The sequence below is a fragment of the Canis lupus genome, chromosome 1, assembly GCF_003254725.2.
Source record: "Canis lupus dingo isolate Sandy chromosome 1, ASM325472v2, whole genome shotgun sequence".
In the NCBI taxonomy this organism is placed as follows: domain Eukaryota; kingdom Metazoa; phylum Chordata; class Mammalia; order Carnivora; family Canidae; genus Canis; species Canis lupus.
The window spans coordinates 46,354,921-46,379,304 of NC_064243.1; the positions used below are offsets into that span (position 1 = coordinate 46,354,921).

The 24,384-nt window shown below is 43.9% G+C and overlaps 1 protein-coding gene and 1 long non-coding RNA gene across 12 annotated transcripts in view; one reads left to right on the forward strand and one right to left on the reverse strand.

Moving 5' to 3' along the window:
• Positions 1 to 1,943: 1,943 nt before the first annotated feature.
• On the reverse strand, positions 1,944 to 8,642 carry LOC112644347 (uncharacterized). Its single transcript, XR_003126323.3, has 2 exons — positions 8,532 to 8,642; positions 1,944 to 6,038 (listed from the first exon to the last, which is right to left on the reverse strand). It is a non-coding gene; the product is annotated as an uncharacterized LOC112644347 (long non-coding RNA).
• Positions 6,892 to 24,384, forward strand: part of ARID1B (AT-rich interaction domain 1B) — a 434,844-nt gene continuing 417,351 nt past the window's right edge. For all 11 annotated transcript variants that reach the window (XM_049113926.1, XM_049113935.1, XM_049113930.1 and 8 more), the window contains exon 1: positions 6,892 to 8,829. In XM_049113926.1, the coding sequence (XP_048969883.1) occupies positions 6,907 to 8,829 (1,923 nt within the window). In that variant the 5' untranslated portion in view covers positions 6,892 to 6,906. The remainder of the gene's footprint in view (positions 8,830 to 24,384) is intronic.

A 24,384-nucleotide genomic window follows, 5' to 3' on the forward strand; every position in this document is an offset into this window, starting at 1 on the left:
CCCTCACTCATCTCCTTGGCTGGTTGCCCTTGAGCAGTGAACAATCTGCACATTCTTAAGTGGGGGGACCCGTTGGGGTCAGTTCACTTATCTCCATCCCCATGGTCCCTCCTGTCTTTACCAACTTCACCATCTCTCATCTCTCACTTGGACTGTGCTTCATCATGACAGATAACCCAGAGAGCCATTTACAGTCTCCAATTTCGCCTTTCGTGTTGTCGCCAAGTAAAGTTATACATTTATTCCTAGAGATACAATGACTAGATGAAAAGAGTTTCATCAAATTGTTTTTAAACTTGTAGTCTATCAACAGATCACTCGGCTGTAGGGCACTATGAATTAATTAAAAATGAGTCCTAGAATTATTCTAAGTGTAAAAAAGCGCATCAGGATATTGCATTGTGTTTTAGAGGCTGACTACATTACATTTAAAAACATGTAAACATTAAGGGGTGCCTGGGTGGCTCAGTCGGTTGAGCGTCTGTCTGCCTTAGGCTTGGGTCATGATCCTGGGGTCCTGGGATCAAGCCCCGCGTCAGGCTCTCTACTCAACGGGGGGAGTTTGCTTCTCCCTCTCCCTCTGTCCCTGGTCATGTGTGCTCTCTCTCCCGCTTACTCGGTCTTTCAAAAAAATAAAACTTACAAAATTGTAAACATTAAAATAAATGCATTTTTATGATCCTTAGTATTTCTTCTTATCATAATCCATTGGGAGCCTAAAGAAATGAAGGTGGTCAAGCTTCCCCATCCTGAGAGGTGAGCCTGGACTTGAGACAGTCCCCTATTCCACATCCTTTCTGCTCTGGCTCCACCTCTTCCCAGCAGTCAGTGGGTTCTGTGACTGGATGCAGTCATGTCAGCCCACTGCTCACATGCTACACTTACTTAGAGCCCTGATCTTGGAGTACAAGCTCCGACCAACCTGGGCTGCCAGAACCTGCACAGAGGCACCCAGTCTGCTGTCTACCCCACTGGCCTCCTGGTGTCTGGGATGCCCTTTCCCTTCTTTCTCTGGTTTTCTCCCACCTTGCAGTTTTCAGCCCAAGCCATCTTTGCCCTGCCTTGGTCAGACTTCTTCGTTTACTGCCTTCCCATAACTCTGTATCTTTCCTCAGAGCGTGTTATCTCTGTGCAATGATACGTTCATTAGTGTGATCACTTGTCTAGCAGGTTCACTCAATGTGGGAAGTCCCCCCTTTCCTTCTCTGCACCCCACCCCACTGCGATGGCTGCGGAGCTTAGCACTGGGCCCGTGCAGAGTAGGCACTTGGCAGTTACTTGCTGAATGAATGGGGCTGAGCCAAGAGGCCACCTTCCCAGCTGCTCCTTGTGAGTTACACTTTGGGAGGAGGGAAAACTTAACACACAGGTCCTTGAGAAAGCAGGTCACCAGCACCAGAGAGAAGTGTGGCTTGAGAGAGGAGACATCTGAGGGTCAGAGTAGATGTCAAGGATGGCCCATTGAATTTTAAGGCCTACAGCAACACACCACATGTGAAAATTTCCTTTAACTTAGGGAGAGAGGAAAAAAAAGATTTATGCTTAACAACTCGGATGTTTTTAGAGGAATGCACTGATAAGCAAATTTCTTAATGAAATTGTCATTTTGTGTAGGGATGCACATAACCACGTCCTTTGTCCCTTACCAGAACAATCAGGCAATTGTCAATAATTTACCCTTAAAGGTGCCCACTGACTGTCTTAATGGACTGGGGACAAAGCAATGGGTAGAATAAAAATCACACATGCATTGGGGCTCCTGGGTGGCTCAGTTACTTGAGTGTCCAACTCGTGGTTTCCACTCAGGTCATGATCTCTGGATAGCAGGGTTGCAGGATAGAGTCTGTGTGGGATTCAGCATTCAGTGAGGAGTCCGCTTGTCCCCCACGTCCCCCCTCTCAAACAAATAAAATTAAAAAATAATCACACATGTACTACATCAATGCACGAGTTGTTTGTAATTTATTGTGCTTGAAGAGTAGTTTTACTTTCTAAGTTTATGTGTACTATGAAGCAATTAATCACATATGAGAAAGACCCAGAAGGGCCTCAGAGAAGTCACTAAAATCTTTCTTTCCAGAAAATTAAGGTGTTTTGCTCTCCAAATGACTTACCTTTGTATTCTTGATTATTATACATGATCTCAAATAGGTTTACTTCTCAAGTAGTTACTTAAAAGAACTATAGTGGAGCTATCTATAAAGTGTCTTTATCCACACAGCAGGTTATCAGTGATAGAGGCCATACAGATGATTATGTGACATGACATAATTGTAGAAGGAGAGAGTATTGAAATGCACCTGTAGGTGCCCACCTGTAGGTGCCCAATAAGATTTTGATGGGAATAAAATGAAAGAAATGTCATCATGCACATATCTGTCTAAAAGTAACAGAAAATCTCTAATCTAGGCTGTAGTAAAAATATTTATTACACAGCATTCAAAATGTGGATGGTCAAATGTAAGACAAAAAGTACAACGTTCTAAAATGCCAATAAGGTGTTTTTAAATGTATTTCACTGAAGTTACTATGTTTTTAAGGACTTGGGAGAGAAATTGTTAGTACCTTAATGGTAAATTTGATTTAAGGTTCTGGAAGTCTAGCCCCAACAGTGGTGGGTTCCCAGTGTTATGTCTGAACTGTGCCAGATTGAGGATTAGGGCGAGGTGCCTGGCTGGTGGCTGCCAACAAGGCATAGCTGCAGGGAATGTTGTTGGGTGGGGAAGTCTGAGCTTGCTTCTTTATTAGCCAAACCCTCTATGATATTTCAGGGCAGCCTTGCGTTTGTCTCCCCTATTGAGGACAGGGCCAAGATAATAATAATTATCTTCTTATTCTCAAAGCATGTCACAAAGTAGGTTCAAGATAAATTTGTGAAATAAGTGTAGTTTATTCCCATCCAGGTTTATTATCCATGCTATACTGTTCTTACTAAGTACAATGGTGCTACTATCCGTCAGAGTCCCCAAATTTATTTAAAGTATTTTTGCCTAGATTTTTTCTCAAATTCTAATTGAAAAGAAATTCTAATTGTTTGCCTCCTAAACTTTTGGACCACTGTTAATTTGCATAGTTGTTTCAAATCAAATGCTATGTCCCATATCTTGCGTTTACTCAGTTATTCACTGCTAACATCTAAATCAGAGAAGTGAAAAGGACAATTGTTTAGTGCTTTTTAAAGTCCCTGCCCAAGATCAGTAGGGAAATCCCATTAGCTCCATTCATCGCATTTCTCATAAATCTAAAAGGAAAGCAAGTATCCAAAGCCTTATTCTCTAATAGTTCTTATTTGTAAAACCTTGACAGGGCTTTATTCTAAATTGCTTCCAAATTACATAAAGAATACTGAGGAATATGATGGTTAGTGAATCGTGATAGTTTCAGTTATCGAATAAATAACCAGAATAGTAAAAGGGGACTAATCTGAAAGCAAACAGAATGATGGGCTACGACGACGATGAGGCAAAAAGAACAGAGCTGTGGCATTCTTCAACTACCATCTGGCTCAATCCTCTTGAAGTGGGCAAGTTGAAGAGTCTTTTATTCGGAGCCCAAAACTTCTTCAAAAGGAGTATTTAAATATTAGTATTTTCATATAGTTAAAAAAAAAAAAACCCAAACCCAAAACAAACCAAACCTTTTTGTCGCCAAAATGGAGTGTTTAAGAAAATAACGGGTAATCTTCTGGCTAAACAGGAGGGCTCAGGGCAAGCCGTGGGTGGGACGGTGGCGGCAGGGGCACGGTGGCCATTTGCCAGCTTTCGGGTCTTCACCTCCGTTGGTTTGCGGTCGGAGTGACTTATTAAAGTTGTCATCATTGTTTGAAATTACACAAGAGGTGTAAAAATAAGGACTTCATCGGGAAAAATGTACCTGTTACTTTCTGAAGGGCCTTATTTCATCAAAGGAAACAATATTGGTAGCGTGGCCATATAGGATAATTGAGGCAAGTGATACAACAGAATTATCACCTCTGGTTCAAACTGTGCTTTTTTTGTGAAATGTGAACCTGTTTCATCACTTTCTAACAGACCCCTGACAGTCCCTGTTTTTGTCTATGAAGCCATGGATTTTTAAATGAAACTCTGAGAGGCTTTTATTTTGTTTTCTTGAGAAGGTGTGTTTAAAAACTGTAAGTTGAATGAATAGGAGCCCACTACTTATCTTCAGCAAGGGTGCTTTAAAAAAGGTATTTTAGCATTCTCTGTGGTTTAAAAGACAAAACCAAGTCCTGCCGGCTTTGTGTTGTGCTTCTCTTTACAGACTGCAGTGCCTTCTGTCTGCTTTAGGGTGTGGCATCTGCCATTGGGGAGGAGAAACTGGCATGTGTCGCCTTTTATAGCAGGCTGATTTCATTGTGCTGGGGGCCTCTATTTCATAGCCTCTTGGTTCCAATCTTCTACTTGACTTGCTGAAACAAATGGAATTAAAAGAGATCTTGACATATATTTTTTTTCTAGTTCCATGATTTTTCTATATGAAAAATATTTCTAAGAAAAAGGCCAGAGAGCTAAACTTGGGTGACTCATGTTTCCCTCTCAGGATTAGTTGTGAAAATAAGCCACAAGATATGGCTACACCTGTTTAAATTGACTTTGACGTATTTTATCAATTTGGATAAATGCTTTCGTGTGACTGTATTATGTATATGTTTAGTATGGGTCTAAATGTCTAAAAGCATAAATGTGTAGCTGATTTTAGAATATATGTGTTCACACACGAAACAGACATGTATTTATAGTTGCATATGAAAAACTTTAAAAATTCAACTTTTGTGGTGTACTGTGTATAATTAGTACGTATTTGAATGTATAAAGGGGGAAAATCCAGGAGAAAGTGTCAAAAAGGCACACTAACAAAGATGTAGTATTCTCTTGGCAAAAACTGATGAATGATTTGGCATGAATTCATCTTACAGTTCTGTTAGTCTCTCTTACACACAATGATATAACCCCTGTTTTCCAGCTGTTCGCATGGAATTGCGATTTGTTGTTTGTACACTCTATAATGACCCTTGGGTGTGCACCTGATTCCCCTCCCCCACCAATTAGCCACCAGTTTTTCCCAGCCATCTTTTTCTATTTAGTCATTAACATATTTGCACTTGTGCAAGCAAATAAAAATAACCGCTGCAGTAGAAATAAACTAAAACGATCTTTATAAAAAGCTGAGGGATGAAGGGACTTTAGAAAACTATGTTCTCCCACATGTATCCTTTCAGTTAGTGTGACCTCTTGGAAAGTTCTGGTTTCAAATGCTTTCTCTCCGTGGAAACGAGTTCCACACTAGTACAAGTGAGGCACTGCTTAGGTTCAGAAGGCCTGCTTGAAGATATCCACGAGGTTACCAGGTGATGAATTCACAATAACAAAAACACTTAAAACACCCTAAAGTGACAGAAGAGTAGGGTATTCTTAAAGGAACACGGTCCGAAACATTTCTGCTCTAGGGCTAGATCTGACCCATCTCCATTACTACTGATCTTCTATTTATTGGGCATAACACGTATTTCTTTTAGTTTTGTTTCACATTGCTTAGAGATGAACTCCTATCCAGAGGGTTAATTGTGCACATTAACCTCTGAAATATGATGAAAGGCGTCGTACAGATTTATGAAGACACGAGATAAACTTCAGCTGTCCCTATTATGGCACCGATAGTTAAATTTCCATGTGCAAGCTGGAGCATAGCACACACCGGTCTACTTATTCGAAGACTTTCCCTTTAGAGAGAGGATAGAGAGAGACAAGCGCCTGTCGTTAAGAAAAATGCTCCTCTGGGAATACTTTTGCGTCTGTAGGCACTGCTAAGCCTACAGGCATACAGAAGGTGCCTGGAAAGAAGAGTTACGTAAACGTCCTCTTTGGGGCAGGTGCGGTCCGTCTCCGCACTTCCTGGGCGCTTGCTGTGTCCAGGACACGCACTCCCCGAACCCACGCGGCCGACCTTCCCCGAAACTCTTTCCTCCTCTCGCAAGTTTTGGAGAAGTTGTGGGAATTACACCGATGGCCCCAAATCGAGGCAGAGCGGCTAACGTTCTGGGGGAAAAAAAAAAAAAAAATTACATAACTCCTGGGAGAGGCAGTGCTGCTTTTTTTTTTTTTTTTTTTTTTCCTTTTGCACGGATCGCCCAAACATTTTGCTCCTCCGAACCCCGGAGGCCAACCGACAACTTTGTCCCCCAGCCCTTCTCCCTCTTTTGTCTGCTCGTCAGACTCGTTTTCCACCTTTGTATCGTTCCTTTTAGACGTGAAAACAAACACGCGAACGGCCGGTTGGCAAGGAGACGGGGCGCGAGGGGAGAAAGCGCAGCCCGCCGCCGCCCCAGGCCGCCCCAGCCCAGCCCGCCCTGCCCAGCCCAGCCCTGCCCTGCCCTGCCCGGGGCGGCGGTGCGCGGGGCGCGGGGCGGCGGGCGGCGGGCGGCGGGGCGGCCGGGGGCCCGCGAGGCTGCGCCCGGCGGCGGCGGCGGCGGCGGCGGCGGGGGGCGGGGGGCGGGGGGCGGGGGGCGGCCCGCGCCGAGTCCAGTCCGCGTTTTGCGAGTGCACGCGAGCAATCAGACAGAAGTGGATAATAGTTGCTCGGGCTCGCTCGGCTCCCTCGCATGCCGGCCTGGGCCCGACAGGCTCAGTCAGTCGTGTATTTACCCATATCCGGGTTAGAGAGGAAAAGAGAAAAGTTTCATTTAAACCTGAACTAAAAACTTTGACCATGAAATCACACAGCGGGAGCAGGCCCAGACCGTAAGGCGTGACGCCCGGTTCGGCTCCGGCGGGGCCTGCGGAGGGGGAGGGGGCCGCTCGCCTCCCGTCGGGGCGTGTGGATGCGCACAGGAGGGGCCGCCGACTAAAAAGTGGGTTTTATTGTCTCCCCCCGCCCCCCGCCCGGCCTCGCCACGCCGCGGCGATCATGGCCGCGCGGGCAGCAGCGGCGGCGGCGGCGGCGGCGGCGGCGGCGGCGCGGGCGCGGACGGGCAGCGGCGAGCGGCGGGCGCCCCCCGGGCCGCGGCCGGCGCCCGGGGCCCGGGACCTGGAGGCGGGGGCGCGCGGCGCGGCGGCGGCGGCGGCGGCGGCGGCACCGGGACCCATGCTGGGGGGCGGCGGCGACGGCGGCGGCCTGCATAGTGTGCACCACCACCCCCTGCACCCCCGTCACGACCTGAACATGGCCCATAACGCGAGCACGGCGGCCGCCGCCGCCAGCTCTCACAGCGCCAAGAGCGGCGGCTCCGAGGCGGCTCTCAAGGAGGGTGGAAGCGCCGCCGCGCTGTCCTCCTCCTCCTCCGCGGCGGCGGCGGCGGCGGCGGCGGCGGCGGCGGCGTCCTCCTCTTCCTCCTCGTCGGGCCCGGGCTCGGCCATGGAGACGGGGCTGCTCCCCAACCACAAACTGAAAACCGTTGGCGAAGCCCCCGCCGCAGCGCCCCACCAGCAGCACCACCACCACCACCATGCCCACCACCACCACCACCATGCCCACCACCTCCACCACCACCACCACGCACTACAGCAGCAGCTAAACCAGTTCCAGCAGCAGCAGCAGCAGCAGCAACAGCAGCAGCAGCAACAGCAGCAGCAGCAGCAGCAGCAACATCCCATTTCCAACAACAACAGCCTCGGCGGCGCGGGCGGCGGCGCGGCTCAGCCCGGTCCCGACATGGAGCAGCCGCAACATGGAGGCGCCAAGGACAGTGCCGCGGGCAGCCAGGCCGACCCCCCGGGCCAGCCTCTGCTGAGCAAGCCGGGCGACGAGGACGACGCGCCGCCCAAGATGGGGGAGCCGGCGGGCGGCCGGTTCGAGCACCCGGGCCTGGGCGCCCTGGGCGCGCAGCAGCCGCCGATCGCCGTGCCCGGGGGCGGCGGCGGCGGCGGCGGCGGCAGCGGCGGCGGCGGCGGCGGCGGCAGCGGCGGCGGCGGCGGTGGCGGCCCCGCGGCCGTCTCGGAGTTTAATAATTACTATGGCAGCGCTGCCCCTGCTAGCGGCGGCCCCGGCGGCCGCACTGGGCCTTGCTTTGATCAACATGGCGGACAACAAAGCCCCGGGATGGGGATGATGCATTCCGCCCCAGCCGCCGCCGGAGCCCCCAACAGCATGGACCCCCTGCAGAACTCCCACGAAGGGTACCCCAACAGCCAGTACAACCATTATCCGGGCTACAGCCGGCCCAGCGCGGGCGGCGGCGGCGGCGGCGGCGGCGGCGGAGGAGGAGGAGGAGGCAGCGGAGGAGGAGGAGGAGGAGGAGGAGGAGGAGGAGGAGCAGGAGCGGGAGCTGTGGCGGCGGCGGCCGCGGCGGCGGCAGCAGCAGCAGGAGGCGGCGGCGGCGGCGGCGGCGGCGGCTATGGGGGCTCGTCCTCGGGGTACGGGGTGCTGAGCTCCCCCCGGCAGCAGGGCGGCGGCATGATGATGGGCCCCGGGGGCGGCGGGGCCGCGAGCCTCAGCAAGGCGGCCGCCGGCGCGGCGGCTGGGGGCTTCCAGCGCTTCGCCGGGCAGAACCAGCACCCGTCGGGGGCCACCCCGACCCTCAACCAGCTGCTCACCTCGCCCAGCCCCATGATGAGGAGCTACGGCGGCAGCTACCCCGACTACAGCAGCCCCAGCGCGCCGCCGCCGCCGCCGCCGTCGCAGCCCCAGTCCCAGGCGGCGGCGGCGGCGGCGGCGGCGGCGGCGGCGGCGGGGGCGGCGGCGGGCGGCCAGCAGGCGGCCGCGGGCATGGGCTTGGGCAAGGACATGGGCGCCCAGTACGCCGCTGCCAGCCCGGCCTGGGCGGCCGCGCAACAAAGGAGCCACCCGGCGATGAGCCCCGGCACCCCCGGCCCGGCCATGGGCAGATCCCAGGTAACCCCCGCGCCGGCCGGGCCTGCTTCCGCCGCGGCGGCCTCGCCGCGCGCCTCGAGCCCGACTTTCTTTCTTTCCGCGTACTTTTTCCGCGTCTTCTGCCGGGGGGGAGGCGGGGGCGAGGCGCCCAAAGCCATTTTAACTCGCGGCTGCCTCCCTCGGAGGCTGGGCGGCGCGCGGCGCCCGAGTGCGCGGCGCGGGGCCCGGGGGCCCGGGGGCCCGGGGAGAGGGTCGCGCCGAGGCCCGGGACGCCCGCCGGGACGCGCGGCCGCCCCCCCCCCCCCCCCGCCCCGGGCGCGGAGCCCCGCGCGGAGCCGTGCGCGGAGCCGGGGATTGCGCGCCCAGGACGCGGCGTGGGCGCCGGGGGCGGCCCGGGCGGCTTCGGTAACCAGATCGGCGCTCCCGGCCCGCCGGGTCGAGGGAGGAATATTGACCCCGTCTCCTCGGTGAGCGCCCACGACCAGCTTTAACTGGGAAAAGAACGAGGAACTTTGTCCTACCTCCAGCCACACCGCGTTCCCTCTTAACCTGCAAGGTGAAGGCAGAGGGGGGAGGAAAGAGAAAAAAAGAAAGAAAGAAAGAAAGAAAAAAAAAGGTTAGCTTTGTGGCCACCGAGGGTGTTTTTCGTAGTTGTGCCCGGCTATTCGGAGATACTCGATGCGAGCTTTGAGTTTGAGTGCTTCGTAGCAAAAATAACACCCCGGTTTACAACGACGTGGAGGTGAGAGAGGTTCTAAAATTAATCGATTCATTCCCGAGAATAGCCAGGAAATCCATTATTTTTGGCTTCCAGGCTGCTCGAAAGGAGTCACCTTCGACAGGATAGGCTGTGCTAATGGAACGCATTCCGGTTAAATGGGACTTATTTTGATCTCGGATCAGGCATACATTTTATTCGGCGAGTCCAGGAAAATAGCAGACCCGTGAAAATGGATCTTTTTGGATCAGATTTATTTGGGTTTTCTTTGATTTGCTGTCCCCCAGGTCCTACAGCGTTATTAGGAAGTGTCCTGCACCCTTGCTGTTTCTTGCTCGTAGGCTGAGCCTAAAGACTGACTTGATCTCCTTTGCAAGGTTTGGAATTTGAATTGTGGAGGTAAACTGGCTGTAATAGTCTCCAGACAGCTGCCTCTGAGTTGACATCTAATCTGCCATCTGATTGGCTCCCCTCTCACCATTGGGCATTTAGCACTGCTGATGTAAATAGAAGTGCTGAGCAGTACAGTCACAAAAATTCTTGCCACAAATAATAACTGAGCTCTATTACAAGCAGATGTAAGGTGGAATATTATTTGAAGCTTAAGTTATTACGAATCATAGTTATTAATAAGAGGATTAAACACTGAAAACATGATGCTGGTGTCCAGCAGATTGGGCTTTTTTACAAAATTCCAGGTCTTTGACAGTCTTAACGTGGACACAGCAGATATCACGGACTTTGATTGTAAGATGAGAATACGGCAATTGAAAAGCAATTAAACCAAAGATTTTACCAATTCTTGGATTCGTAAAGCTTTGATGAAAGCTCCCTTTACAGATTAAACTCTGCAAACAATGGGTTGTCAGCACGACGCAGTCTAAAATAAAAAATTAAAACGTTAAAAAATTCCCAGGTTCTGATATGCGGCGGTCTCTTTTAGTGATACTTAATTAGCTTTGTAACAAGATGAGAGCTGTGTTTCTAGTAACGTGTGTTTTAACCATTCCGATCGTTTAAAGATGTTTGTAGATGAGAAGTTTCAAATTGATGTGATATTCAGAAGTCAGGAAGTGAGGAAACTAATTCTGCAGACAATAATCAAAGGGGAAAAATGGATAATCGAGAAATACTAAAAATTATTTTACATTTGCTTCTGATTTGGAAATATAGAAATGCTCTAGGAATTTTTTTCTTTTTAATTTTGTTAGGTTTGGTGATATGAGCCTTATTTGAAGTGCTCACACATGTGTTAGGGAAACTATCACATGCAAGCTGTGCTGGGTGTGTTTATTCCAAATAATCTTTCTTTCTTAGACGTCTTAAATGCTGTGAAAGCTTTTAAAATTCTGATTTGTTAGAAAGGAATTAACAGTGGTTGTAATCTGTGTTTTTACGCAGCTTATTTATTTTAGGAAGGTGCATTTTAATAATAATCATGTCTTAGAGGAGAGATGTGTCAGAATGGATACAGGACTGAATTTAACAGATAATCATGTGAATCCCCAGCTGAGGACATTAGTGTCCACTGCTTTTAAATCTTTAGTTACTGGAGTTGTACTTTTAATGAAAATAGATTTTCCTACTCTTGATAGAAAATTTGTAATATGACTTTTTAACTTTGATTCACACAAGACGCAGAAGCCTTGTGCAAATAAACCGATGTAATTAATTTTAAAAAGATTTATTTTGTCAGCTTGCTTTTAAAGGAATAGTTTGAGATTCACATCTTTGTACACTAGAACGGAAGGATGATAGAGGCAGATGTAGGTAGGTCCTTGTTACTTTTAAGTGTTATTTCTTAATGGTACCAATCATTTTAAGTATTTTGATGTTTTGGAATGAGAGTGAATCCATTATGTCCTCAGTGTGACCCTTGGGAATAGCTTTTTTATTTTTGAGGGGGAAGAAGAAAAATGCTGGGCATATGACCTAGATTCACAGATTTCTTTTAGGTACTCTGCCGTGTAATGTGTGGAATGTGTCTTTTTTATATTTTTCCGTTTTGGAAGGCTCATATTTATTTAGTATTTGTTATGATTATGATAAATAGTTATTTGTCCAAAATATTAAATTACTATGTAATTATAGGTCATAAAGTACTATTAAATCATGTTGTTAAATGATGAAATTTTCTTGTGGCTTTAGCACATTTAGTTTCATTTTTGGTTTTAGGAATGGTTTATATTGGGTGGCAAACGTTTGTGTAATTGGAAGCAAAACATGTATGTATTGTATTGGGGGCATCTTTCTGAAAAGTGAAATAAGCCATTTTATGATAGTTTGTTACTGGGTTTTTGTAAGATAAAGTATTTGGAGAGAGTAGTCTCAAAAGGAATACTGAGGTCTACTCACGTAACCAGGATTTTGTAATGTCCACATTTGTGCTGAATTCCATTAATGCTATTTTAACCTTAGTTTTATAGAATATAATGCAGCGTAATAAAAAGAGCCTTATTTACCATTAAAAGAAGTGACTAGCTGGCTTACAAAGCAGGAAGTTACAGACTGGTTCCTGATTACCTTAAAATTTGTATAAGATATATTATAGCATCACATCGTTCCCCACTTCCCTCCCAATGAAATTTTACCCTATCTGATGTTTTAAATCTTGTAAAGAAATTACTGTGCTCTAAATTGATATATTTGCTGAGATCTTGCTGGCTGGCTGGCTGGCTGCTCTGTCGTCAGAGAAGGTGGAATTGGCAGCTGTGGTCATAGAATAGGCCTATCCTTGAAGAAAAAAAAAACGAAAATATAACAAAAATGTTTACAGTTTTCTGCTTTCTTAGGTTACCTGGAATGAAATTATGCATGGCTTAAAATTGTTTTCTTTGGATATTCTCATTTCTGTTTACTTACTTTGGATGATTTAAAAAAAAGTGATAACTACTCTTTAAGACAGCTATCACTTATTGTTTATATTAACACAAAATTGGTAAGTGTATTCCAGGGAACGTCATATTTTTTACCTTGGGTCTATACTGAAAAACCTTAATTTCCGTTTTTTCTTTGGTTTTGCTTTTTATTTATATCTAGGAATGAATTTTTGGCAGGGCTTTTTCTACTTGTACCATTATCCCCGGCATCATATTGTATCAGAAGTATCACAAGTATGTTGTGGAGATGGAAATAATCCAAGTCACCCTTTGACACTTATACTACTGTACTTTCCTTCTAAATGTCATCTTCTTTCATTAGAATTGAGAGAATAATATCTTCTCTCTGGTATAAACATAGTATTGATTTTGGTTTGAGAACCAATTCTAAAAACGTAAAAGAGTATAGAGGAAGACTCATAAATTCATTTGGTAGTTTTACCAGACACATATTTTAAAGAAAACAGGTATAGGAGAATGGGGTTGAGTTTTCAGTTCTATTTCTTATTAATGGACTTTGTTACTTTATAATTTGGGGCAGAATTTATTTAAAAAAAAGGCTTCTGATGTAATAGGAACTTATTTCTGTAGGATAAATACCAATATGACAGGCAAACTGAAAAGGTGATCATTTCGTTTATTTATACCCTGTTCTGTCCTGGGAAGAGAGTGGTTTGATTTAAAATTTGTTGGGGGGGGGGGGTGGTCTCTCTGAAATTTTGTTACTTATTTTGAAGATTGATTTGGGCATGTAATTTTGGATGTATTGCATTGGGAACTATATTAGCTTTTTGCCCAGTGTCCAAAATTTAGAGGCTTTTCTCACTATAAGACTTGACACTGCTCAGTTAATGGATCTTGTGTACTTTGATCCATCATTGAGGAAAAGGAACTAATAATTCACTTGTGTCCCTTTCATTTTGGCTTATGTGTAGATTTGTAAATTTGAGGGTTATATTTATATTTGAGAGAACTATTGTGTATCACTTAAGGCAACATATTTATGGAGGCTCACGAGGAATGTTAATAAAACTCAAATTCTATTATTTTTTTGAATTAATTAAATTTTCAAAATGGATGTTACAAAATTTTTATGACATTTTATAATGCTCTTTATAATATATGGGCCACTTCCACATCTTAGGCTTTTTTGGAATTGGATCGTTGTTGGTCTCTGGCCTTTTCTGAGGTGTTCTTCATCAGATTTGTGTAGATGCTCTGTGGATGTGTAAAGTAGAGCCACATACTCGCTCTATGTGTGTGTGTGTATGTGTGTGCATGCATGCACAGGCACTTGAGGCTGAGGGATCCCTGTTTGACTTCTCTGTGTGTGCAGGGAGAAGTATCAGGCACAGCTGCTTATCCTCCAAGGATGTATATATTTATCATAGATGTAGAACTATTACACAATATTGCTCTTTACCATTTGGAGGCTATTTGTGCAAGGCTAGGTGGCTTCTTTTGGTTTCATTGGGTGATTGAGTAGATTAATTTTGATCTAAAAACTCTATACCTTAATGACTTTTTCTCAGAATTTTGATAAAAAGAAGGTGATACAGGTATTGGTACTGAGGTATCATTAAGTATCCACTTATTTTGCTTTATGCTAACGAAGGAATGAGTAGAATTGTTGATACGAGCATACCTGTAGTTTTAACTTAACACTTCACACTAATTGAGTGACTGAGTGACTTTATCAGAGTAAAAGATAGGTTTCCACAGTAAGTTTTCAGCAAACATGTTCTATTTTTCAAAGGCTTTAACGTGGAGTAATTCTAAGAAAACTATTTCCTTAGATTTACTTATTTGAATGGGATCCAATAGGCAGTTTTCAGACCCACTTCTGAATGGATCAGTGCCAAGAATATTAGAAGGCTACTGAGTGTGACAGATGAACTAATGATGAAATTAATTTGTTCCTTGAGTGATATTTATTGCTAGGAAAGAGACCAAAGCTCTAAATCTTAAGCATATCCGGTTTACCCATAGACACTCTTATTTTAGGTAGGTGGCAGCAGAATCTGGACTAGATTTGTCGTATTGAGGCATTCCTTTTGAATTGAATGAGATTTAGCTTTTGCTCATCATCTTCTGTAGGATGCCCTTCTCAATGTCTTGTTTGGGCCTTGACGAAAGATGAAACTTGAGAATCAGGCAAGTTATGTACTAGGTAGCTCGGGAAGGGAAGCCATATTTGATGAAATCCAGAAGAAAATCTTAGGCCACATTTTTAAGAATATGAGATGCTAAAAAATTATATGTATATTTTTGTTGTGATAAAATATACAGAAGATAAAATTTACTGTTTAACCATTTTTAGGTGTGCAGTTCAGTGCCACTCATGTTGTGCAGCCATCATTGCATCCATTTCCAGAACTTTTCATCTTCCCAACTGAAATAAAACGCGTCATGTCAAACTTCCACATTGTTAGTTATTAATGCATATTGTAAGCGAAATAATCTTCATTTTGGAGCCATTAATCTTGCTGCTTCATAGTTTGTTAGTAAATCCTTTCTCAGATGTTCCCTAGCAGCACTAATGCGTGTGTGTGTGTGTGTGTGTGTGTGTGTGTGTGTGTTTACTCCACTACTTCCTCCCAGTTCTGATTTGGGGGTGATCTTCCCAGGTTTTGTCTGTTTGGAAATGTGTTTTGTGTAGGTTAGTTGTTTCATTGTCAGGTCATTAAAAGTTTAAAAGCAGCTTTTTGAAGACTTTCTGTTTAAAGGTTTTGGGATACTTTGTTGAGAGAAGCCTGGTATATTTGGTTAGATAATAGGACATGAAAATGAACTGTTAGCAGGATTTTTCCCCTTTATTTCTCTCACCTTTTACATGTTAGCCTATTTTTTAAATTACTGGTTTTATCTTTCTACTATTAGTGAAAATTATTTACAATGATCATTTTTTTCCAGTTGTGTTATAAGTTTTGGGCCATCCCAGCCTACCAGGCCTGAGCAAACAATAAATGCATGTGTTGCTGTGTCTTTTTCCATAGTGTTCTGTGCCCCAAATTTGTGCTCCCCCCTTAAGTTTTTAATTTTGTAGTCTTTTGCAAAACTGTAGAAATAAATTTGTATGTGGAAAAATTCCTAAATTAAGATGATTGGTCTTTTAATTAAATTTATAGGCAGCTGGTTAGTCTTACGAACAGGCTTTTTTTGTGTGTAAAATCTGGAATTGTATTTTAGTTGCTATTGATGCTGGTATGTTGTTACATCTTTAGACAATCAGTTGTGTACATTAATACTGAGTTCCACAGAGGACACAGAAATTGAGCTTTAAGACTGTGTACTTGGAAATAATGATTTCTTAAAGTGTAAACATTTAGCATTTGTGTATGCTAGGAGATGTATGTTAGATAAGTATCTACTCTGGATGATCAGTTGGCAAATATTTATTAAGCACCCATTTTCTTCATCAGTCCTGTGCTGGACACTGACGGTAGCTAGGGTCTGGGGATTGCTGCCGCTCCTGTGTGTGGTTCAGGGAGACGTACTGCCAAAGCCTGCTCCCACTGAACCTGGGCATGGCATTTTTGGCATTGTCGACTTAGAACTGGTTCATTTAAACAAAGTGCAAATAGCAGCCATGTGGGTCAGCAGTCTGTTGGCCTGCTTTTTTGGGTGGGGGAGTGGATTTTGGCAAAACAGATAATCGTAGATTGTTGTGATATAGTTGATGTGAGCTAGTGACTCTTTTCCATTACGACCAATCAATTACTGGCTTTGTGCCACAGCAAAATAAAGATTTCACTATAGAAAATAATGACTAAAACGAGGAAAATATCACTTTGAAATGTATATAGAATGGTCCTTTTTCCTTTTCTCAGTTTTCTACATTACATAGGCTCTTGGAAAAAAGTTAAAACAGTCTGCTCAGATTTAGGAAGATACTTGGATTGCTGGAGTATTTTTGGTAACTGTTTAGATAATGTATGCTGGCTGAGGAGTAAATTCAGCTACTGCTTCTGGGTCCTGAAATAAACCTTTCAGAAAGCGAGGCATTGATGATTAGTGGAGGCTGTTCCAGAATTCTTAGTATCTCCTGTTTCTTTTTGTGCTCAACATCTTAGAAGTTAAACCACTCACTATACTCCATAGCCTTATTTTGAAATGACTGGTAATTCCGAAATTTGTCTAGAATTTGGCATCTAATTTCTGAAAATTGAAGAAGCAAATTTTAAGATTCTGTGACCACATATTTATATATATCAAGCTGTAACCCCATTTTAATATCCTTTAAATTTTCTGCTTTCTGTTCGTATTTTTTTTTTTTTTACAATAAATTCACTTTACCCAATGAATTATAAATGACCTTGGAAATAGAAATGTAAAACATTGCTACTGCTGAGCAAGAATCTGTCTGAAGAAGCAGACATATTTCTAAGGGAACCGGTATGTTTGTTGTATATTAGTTTATTTCTGTGGTTCTGAGGATTTACGAGAGAATGTGAATATATTACAAGGCATCCTCATGTAATGGAGAGATCGTGAGCTTGGAGTTGGTAAGACTTTGGTTCACTTGTAGGCTTGGGTGCCCATTTTCTCTGAGATACGGCCAAGGCTGTTTCCTGATGTGAAATGTTGCCTGCTAGATGGGGCTGTCACTGAGGTCATCTCTGTAAATCCAGTGACAATGTTGTATGAGGTACCTCTTTTTTTCCTACCTGTCTTCCCATGGTGTAGTGAACCCCGAGTTCTTATTCTCTGCCTGGCCCTGCTACGCTTCAGGGTGTGGTCGCAGATAAGCCGCTGCCTCCATCAATTAGGTGACCCCAGTCCCTCCCAGCTGCAAAATTCTGTGCTGCTTTGAATTTTAAAAAATACAGTGCCTCATCAGCTATGCACCACTGAACATCTTATTAAACTATACTAGATCCAGGACATGTTCAGTGAATATAAACTGAGGCCTGTGCAAATATACAGATTTTGTGAATACCACTGCAATTTCCCTCACAGAATGTAGTTTTGTACTGATTGGGACTCTTGTAAACAATTACATGAATTGGTTTTGGTTGACCAGTAGAGCCCATGATGGATTGATGTCATTGGGTCTAAGCTGCTGCCTCACTATTCCATCCTTAATATTAATCAGTGAATTCTGAGACTTCCTATCTTATACTTGGACCTTTCTACTTTCATGATCTGCAAAAAATGACTGGCAAGTACTTTTTGCAAAGGAACGAAGTTTTAAAATATTAAAACTGGGTTTTGGGATTCTGAGTGGTGGACAGTGGTCTCTGATTCATGGTTAAGTAACTTCTGCGTCTATTTCAACTTCACTGAATATGTGATTCACATTTGGTCCTTAACATTCTAATTTACTTCACATGTCAGGGAGGCTTAGGGTTGCTCTCGAAGAGTCAAAGTCAAAGCAGAGAATGTCAAATCTGAGAATGCTAGGGGCCTGCCTCAAATATGTAGGTAGAGAGAAAGAGGTTTTTTCTTTTTTTCTTTTTTGTTAATACTGAGATTTATAAAAGTATCAGGGACAAAATTTAATTCTATTATGAACAAATACTTACTCTGAGCACCACTTGGTGCTTAAGATACAAAGAGTAAATATAACATATGATCCATAATTTTCCTAGTGAATTATCATAGACTCCTGGTGTTTTACAAAGTGGAAATTAAAATGAATGGCTACATTATTCTCCTGCAGTTCTATGCAGAAAGACTATATCCCTCAAAGTGCATCATCTAAGAACTATTTGAAGAAAAGTTGATAATGTATCCAAACAAAATTTCCTGATGGGTATATTATACATTTCCAACATTAGTTTCAAGAAAATTTGTTCAGGTAGTGTTTCATGATTTTATGTGGAAGGTCCGTGTACTTGGGAGATATTTCTTAGTTCTTGATGAGAAAGTGATCTTAATTTGAATTTTGTTTTGGGTATCATCTGGTGATTTGTATCTAAAGAAATGATTTTATAGTGTCTGTAGAATTCAGTTCATTTGCCTTCACCGTATTGAATAATCTCTTGTGTGTTAGGGCCTTTTAACTATGGCAAGAACCCAGGGCATCAGGCAGATGTTTGTGGAGAGCCTACTGTGTGCCTGGTACCATGGTGGATGGTAGATTCCTGGATGACAAGGGCATGGATCTTGATGAATTGACAATGCAATGACTAAGGAGAAGTAAACATGCTACAGAATACAATGTCAGTGGTTCAGTGGGAGTAGTGCTGATGTTAGTGGGACATCCCCAAGAGACTAGACTGGGGTGGGAGCATAAAGAAGAAGGCCCTGTGCACTAACTAAGGTTTGAGACATCTGGTTAGTGAGTGTATTTTAACCAAGCTAGGAGGCAAGGGCAAGAACCACAGGTGTGTGGGTTAGAGAACTGGGAAGATTGGACATTGACTACCTGTGTGACCTTGGGCGAGTTACTTTACCTCCCTGATCCCTGAGGTTTAAAGTTCCCTCATGTCTAAAGAGATGGGAAAGTAGACATAACCTATGGAATTGTTTTTGGGAAGTACACTTGACAAAGTACTGGCATACTACCTGGCAAGGAAAGGGATGTTTTCACAAAGTAACAAAGGATTGTATTTTCTCAGGGACAAGGAATGAAATTGAGTTAGATGTGATTCTGTATTAGTTAATTTAACAAGTTGACTTAACAGTTTATTAGTCTTTCAGAACAAATAGGTTAGCATTTGAAGGTTATTTCTAGTCCAGACAGTTTTAGTTTTTTTATTGCCTGATGTGTCTGTACCTTGCCAAGTGTTTAGGGAAAGTGAGTGATGGGGCAGTTGATCACATTTCTTAAATGTCTGCTGTAGTTTGCCGTCTTTTTATAGTCATATTTTTTTAACTGGTAAGGAAAAACAAATTCAGAAGATCGATAATTGGGGCATTTAATTTCACCGTCATCAACAAACATTTAGTGACCTTGGTGTAGGGGCACTGTACCAGATAAAAAGATATTGGGAATATTTGAAAATTGAAAAGCATCATGTCATTCATTGGTTAGTGTAGAGGAGTATCCTTAGATTACAAAATGATTATTGGTGATTACAATAAATAAGATAGTTTGTGGAATATTTTTATTTTACCTACTTATCCATTTAATTAGAAACTTGGATTGAACAATTTTGGCCTAAAGCAATTTAAATTTTGAATCGAAGGAAATCAGTGCTTGGCAGACAACTTGCAAATTGGTGAAATGGATCTTTTGCTTTTAATTGATTTTCTCCATGTGTTGAAGAAGTAGTTTATTATTGTTAACTGTTGAAAAGTTTTAAAAATTATAGTCACATCTGTTAAGATTTTGCTGGTTTTGAAAGTCTTCCCTTTCCCCGCTCTCCCCCCCCCCTTTTTTTTTTAAAGATTTTATTTATTCATGATAGAGAGAGAGAGAGAGAGAGAGAGAGAGGCAGAGACACAGGCAGATACACAGGCAGAGGGAGAAGCAGGCTCCATGCAGGGAGCCTGATGCAGGACTCGATCCCAGGACTCCAGGATCATTCCCTGGGCCGAAGGCAGGTGCTCAACCGCTGAGCCACCCAGGGATCCCTGCTTTCCCCACTCTTGATGCCAGCCCCCTTCATTTTCATTTGGCTGCGCAGAAAGAACACTCAGGAAGGTGCACGCTAGAGCCGGCAGAGAGAGGCTTCGGGAGAGCCTGGGTTTCTCCCCTGGTATCCATCATGTGTGGCAAGACTTGGTTTGCCTCCTCCATTGAGACATTTGTCAGAAGTATGCGTGCGTTAAAGCAGTAGCGCTTTACTTTTATTCAGCAATTAATTAGTGAAGATAGGATGTGAAAAGCAGTTTTGTGTTTTGTTTTTTATTGTGCATTAAGTTCCTATAGTTTTCCATATTGCTATATTATTAATGAGGGGGGAGAGAAGAATTGGGGGGGGGAGAAGATTAATTTTATTTAAGACAGTCATGTTCGGGTAACATAAAGGAATGTGCTTTTTTAGTCTTAACTACCCTTTCCTGGTGTTTCATGATTCTTTGAAAAAGTAATGCAAAGAAGTTGTAATCAGCTGTTAAGATATTTGAGCCAACTGGTTGTCAATATGTTGAAGTTTTATTCTTGGTGTGTCTAGAAACTTCATATAAATGCCTTTTATGAAGAAGGAGGTGTACTAGCCTGGCCAAACTGGTAAAGCTGAAATCTGGATTTGATTTGCATATGTGGTATTTTTTAGGGACTTGCAAAGTTTCACACATGAAATAAACTAGGTAGTGTGTACGGCATCACATGATCAAAATATTTTTCCCCTTACTGCTGCCAGAAGCTATCTATTGCTTTTCAACAATCTTACTTGTTGGGCATCATGCCAAGATGTTTAAGACAACCCCTTACGTGAGCTGTTCCATTCTTAACCTCTTTGACTGAAGTGCCGTGACCTTCACATATGTAGATTAGCCATGTGCTCTGTGAATTGAAACTTGCTGCCTCAGGAAGAAAGGGTTTTTCTTTTTATTCCACTGGGAATTTGACAGCCATTCATCCCTGACCTGGGCAGAGGTAATGCAAGGAAATTGGATTCAAATGGAACGTGGACAGATAACACGGGGAGGCAGCAAGCTTTCTACCTACGAGGATGAAAATATCCCGTGGTACAGATAATGTGCTGATGCGAAGGATCTGAAAAGCAACAGATACAGAGAGAGAGCAATAGATAAATGTAGGCATTTTGAAACAGTGTCCTTTTAAAAAAGGAAATTGTCATTATGGCATTTCTAATTAGCTTTGACTCTATTCTTTCTCTTCTTTTCCTACTTAAGTTTTTGAAATCCTTTTCTCATTTAAAAAAATGTCTTTACATGACTTGAGAATTAAATTATGAGCAAGCGTGGACTTACATACATTTAATCCAGATGAGTCTCTCAAAAGTGGAAGTCATTAGAAAGTTGGAGAGATGAGTGTATTGTATCACCTGTATCTCAGCAAGTTTCTTTGTCTTTACGCTCTAAAATTTTGAGGTGAATTGATACTCAGTATTACTCATATGAGAGTTCTACTGAGTTTTGTGATGATTAATACAAATAATTAGTGAACAAAAATAATGAATTTTTGTATTTTTATTAGGCAACTAGTTTTAAAGAACATTCACCTTTGCTTTGTTAGTAAACATACTTGAGATTAAAGTAAGAGTCTGTATAAATAGTAGTCATGACACTTGATTAGGTTGATATGACAGAGTGTGAGAAGGAAAGTTCTCATTATAAGAATAATGGGTCTGAAGTGGTACTCCAACTGGTTTCTTAGCAAAAGGAGGGGATGATTAGGGCCGTCTGAAATTTATGAGTGCTTTTGTGTGGCTTTCAGGGCTGAGCCTTTCCTGTGTACATTAGGGCTTGTGAAATATTATGGGTCAGAGCATTCATTCCGGGCTCTGTGGGAGGTGTTGTTGATACCCAGCCCATTCTAGGGGGTGCAAAAGAGGACATCGGTGTGGGGAATGTGCTTAGTGGATACAATAAAGCGAGAGGAACACACAATTATCCCTTGACTTGAGGAAGACTTGTTTCTTTCCATTGAGGACTAATAAACAAATTAGGAAAAGTATCTGGTTATGACCATGCAGAATGTGGGGCCTTTCATGCATTTCTGGTCACAGGGCAGACAGAAGGAGTGATAGTCCATGGGTGGCAGGACTCAGATCTCACCAGCTTGTTTATGTGCAGTTGGAGCAGCGAGTCCAACCCGCAGAGAGAGGAGTGCAGGGTCCAGGGGAGGAGGGGCTTGCCCTAGAGGAGATAGAGCAGGAAAGGAGCAAGGCAGGCCTGTGATTCCCTTCCGCCTGGATAGGTGTGCAGCGCACCACCCCGCCCCAGGACAGCACACAGCTGGGTACAGGTGAGGCGGAAGGAAGAGTAGTGAATCAGCAGCCAAACCTTGAGGGATTTTTCTCGTTTCTTTTTTAATGGTGGCCTGTATTAAGACTGTTTTGTGGGACCCCTGCATGGCTCAGTCTGTTAGGCATCTACCTTGGGCTCAGGTCATGATCTCAGGGGCCTGGGATTGAGTCTTGTGTCGGGGAGTCTGCTGCTCCCTGTCTCTCTGCCTGTTGCTCCCCTTGCTCCTGCTCTCTCTGTCAAATAAATAAAATCCTCTCCCCCCAAAAAAGACTGTTATGCGGGGACACAGGAAATCAGCCTCTCCTTGGAGTCAGGTGTGATTGGCAAAAATATTACAACACCTTGCTTTTCATTCTTGGCCTCTCAAATAAAGAACTGCATGTTCAGAGACAACGGTTTTAGAAGAGCTCTGAGTAATAGTGATCTAATAAAAGCAATAGCAGTAATAATGGTTCCTGTTACTGAATACTTACCTGTGTGCTAGGCACATTGCACGTACTAATTGCCGTCTTTCAACAGACTTACAAGGCAGTCTCCCAATTTTATGGACAAGTAAACTGGTAGAATTAAAAAAATTGTTCAGTATTCTGGCATGTCTGGTGTGAAAGCCTGTATTGTTTCAGCTGAAGGAGTGATTCTCAAGCCTGGTTGTGCATCTGAATCACCGGGGGAGGCAGACAGGGTCTTGAGGCCCGTCCCCCCCACAGTGATTCCTGCATCGTCCTTAGGCTGTGGGATGGCCTGTACGCCTACCTTTCTCTTCCTGCAGAGTTACTGATACAATTGATAGTGGTAGAATTTAGTAAGACTTTTTTGTTGTTGTTGAGACATGTAGAATTATATACTTCTAATCGAGCTTTTACTACATTTTGGTTCCATAGTCCTATCAGACAGAGGAAAGAAAGAAATTATGCTTCAAGGGCATGAAGGTAGCTATTGGATTTTTCTGGTAGTGTCACTGAACATAAATTTACATCTGCCTGTCAGAGGAGACTGTCCCAAGATCTGGGTCATTGCTTGGAGTTATCAAGGGAGGCTATGAAATAGTCTTGCTGTTTGAAGAGGAGCCACTGTTCTGAGGTCCTGTTCTGAGTTATTCACATGTGGTTGTAACAAGTTTCTGGGACAAGGAGGCGATGGAGCAGCATCTGGAACAGTGTCTACTACCTAGTACCTGCTTACTAAATAGTTTTGGATTGGAAAATGGATGAACAGACTGGGCAGCATCTCGAGGTCATAAGTTCTGTGTGTTATGAGCCCAGAAATCTTAAATCCAAGAATGTGTGAAGAGAGCATGGATATGGGAAGGGAGGACAGGTGACAGTCAGGGACCAGAAGACTGGAGAAGGGAGAACACAGGCAGCCAGAATGAGATTGTTAGAATGGAAACCAACACACAGACTTCATGCTCGTCGTGTGCCCTCAGTGAACCACTGTCACGGCAAAAGTGGTAAGATACTACCCCCCACCCCCAAATCGGCAGATCTTAAAATAATCAAGATGCAAATGCGTAGTTACCAGAACGCTTGGAGAACAAAGGCAGAAAAATCCTCCCAGTTCTTTGGGGAGGTCATTTCATGACATGCAGTCATGAGTATTTCTGTCGGTGTTATTGCCACACGGCCATTCTGGAACCAGAGTCAGTGATATTGGGAGGGTATTAAAAGCACTCGATCAATGGACCCAGTCGAATCCCTGTTTCCTTTGTTACTTACTTGGTGGTGGACTTCTAGGCTGGCCAGGTCAAGGGATACTGGGATGTGTCCTGAGACCCTGTTAGTCTTTCTCTTTCTAATTATGTCTAGTAGGAGGGTGTAATACTGGGAAATTTCCCACCTATGTCCCTAGCTATTCTTCTCTTTTGAAACTTATCAATAAAATCATCACATCTCACAGCTTTAAAGAAAATCAGTTTGACCATAACCTTGTAGACAAGGTTGACGCCGTGTCAGTTCCATTCCACTTAACCAGAGCTGCAGAAGAGTGTGAGTTGTGGGAGGGATCACAGTACCGTCTCTATTCATGTCTGTTTCCTGGGGTTTCAGCTTGGGTTTTCCTCACTTTCTGACTGCTCCTAAATTTGAGGTTGAGAATATTTCTAAATGACCTACCTCCAAAATGTTATTTTTTAGCTTAGGAAGAAATGAAGGCTTT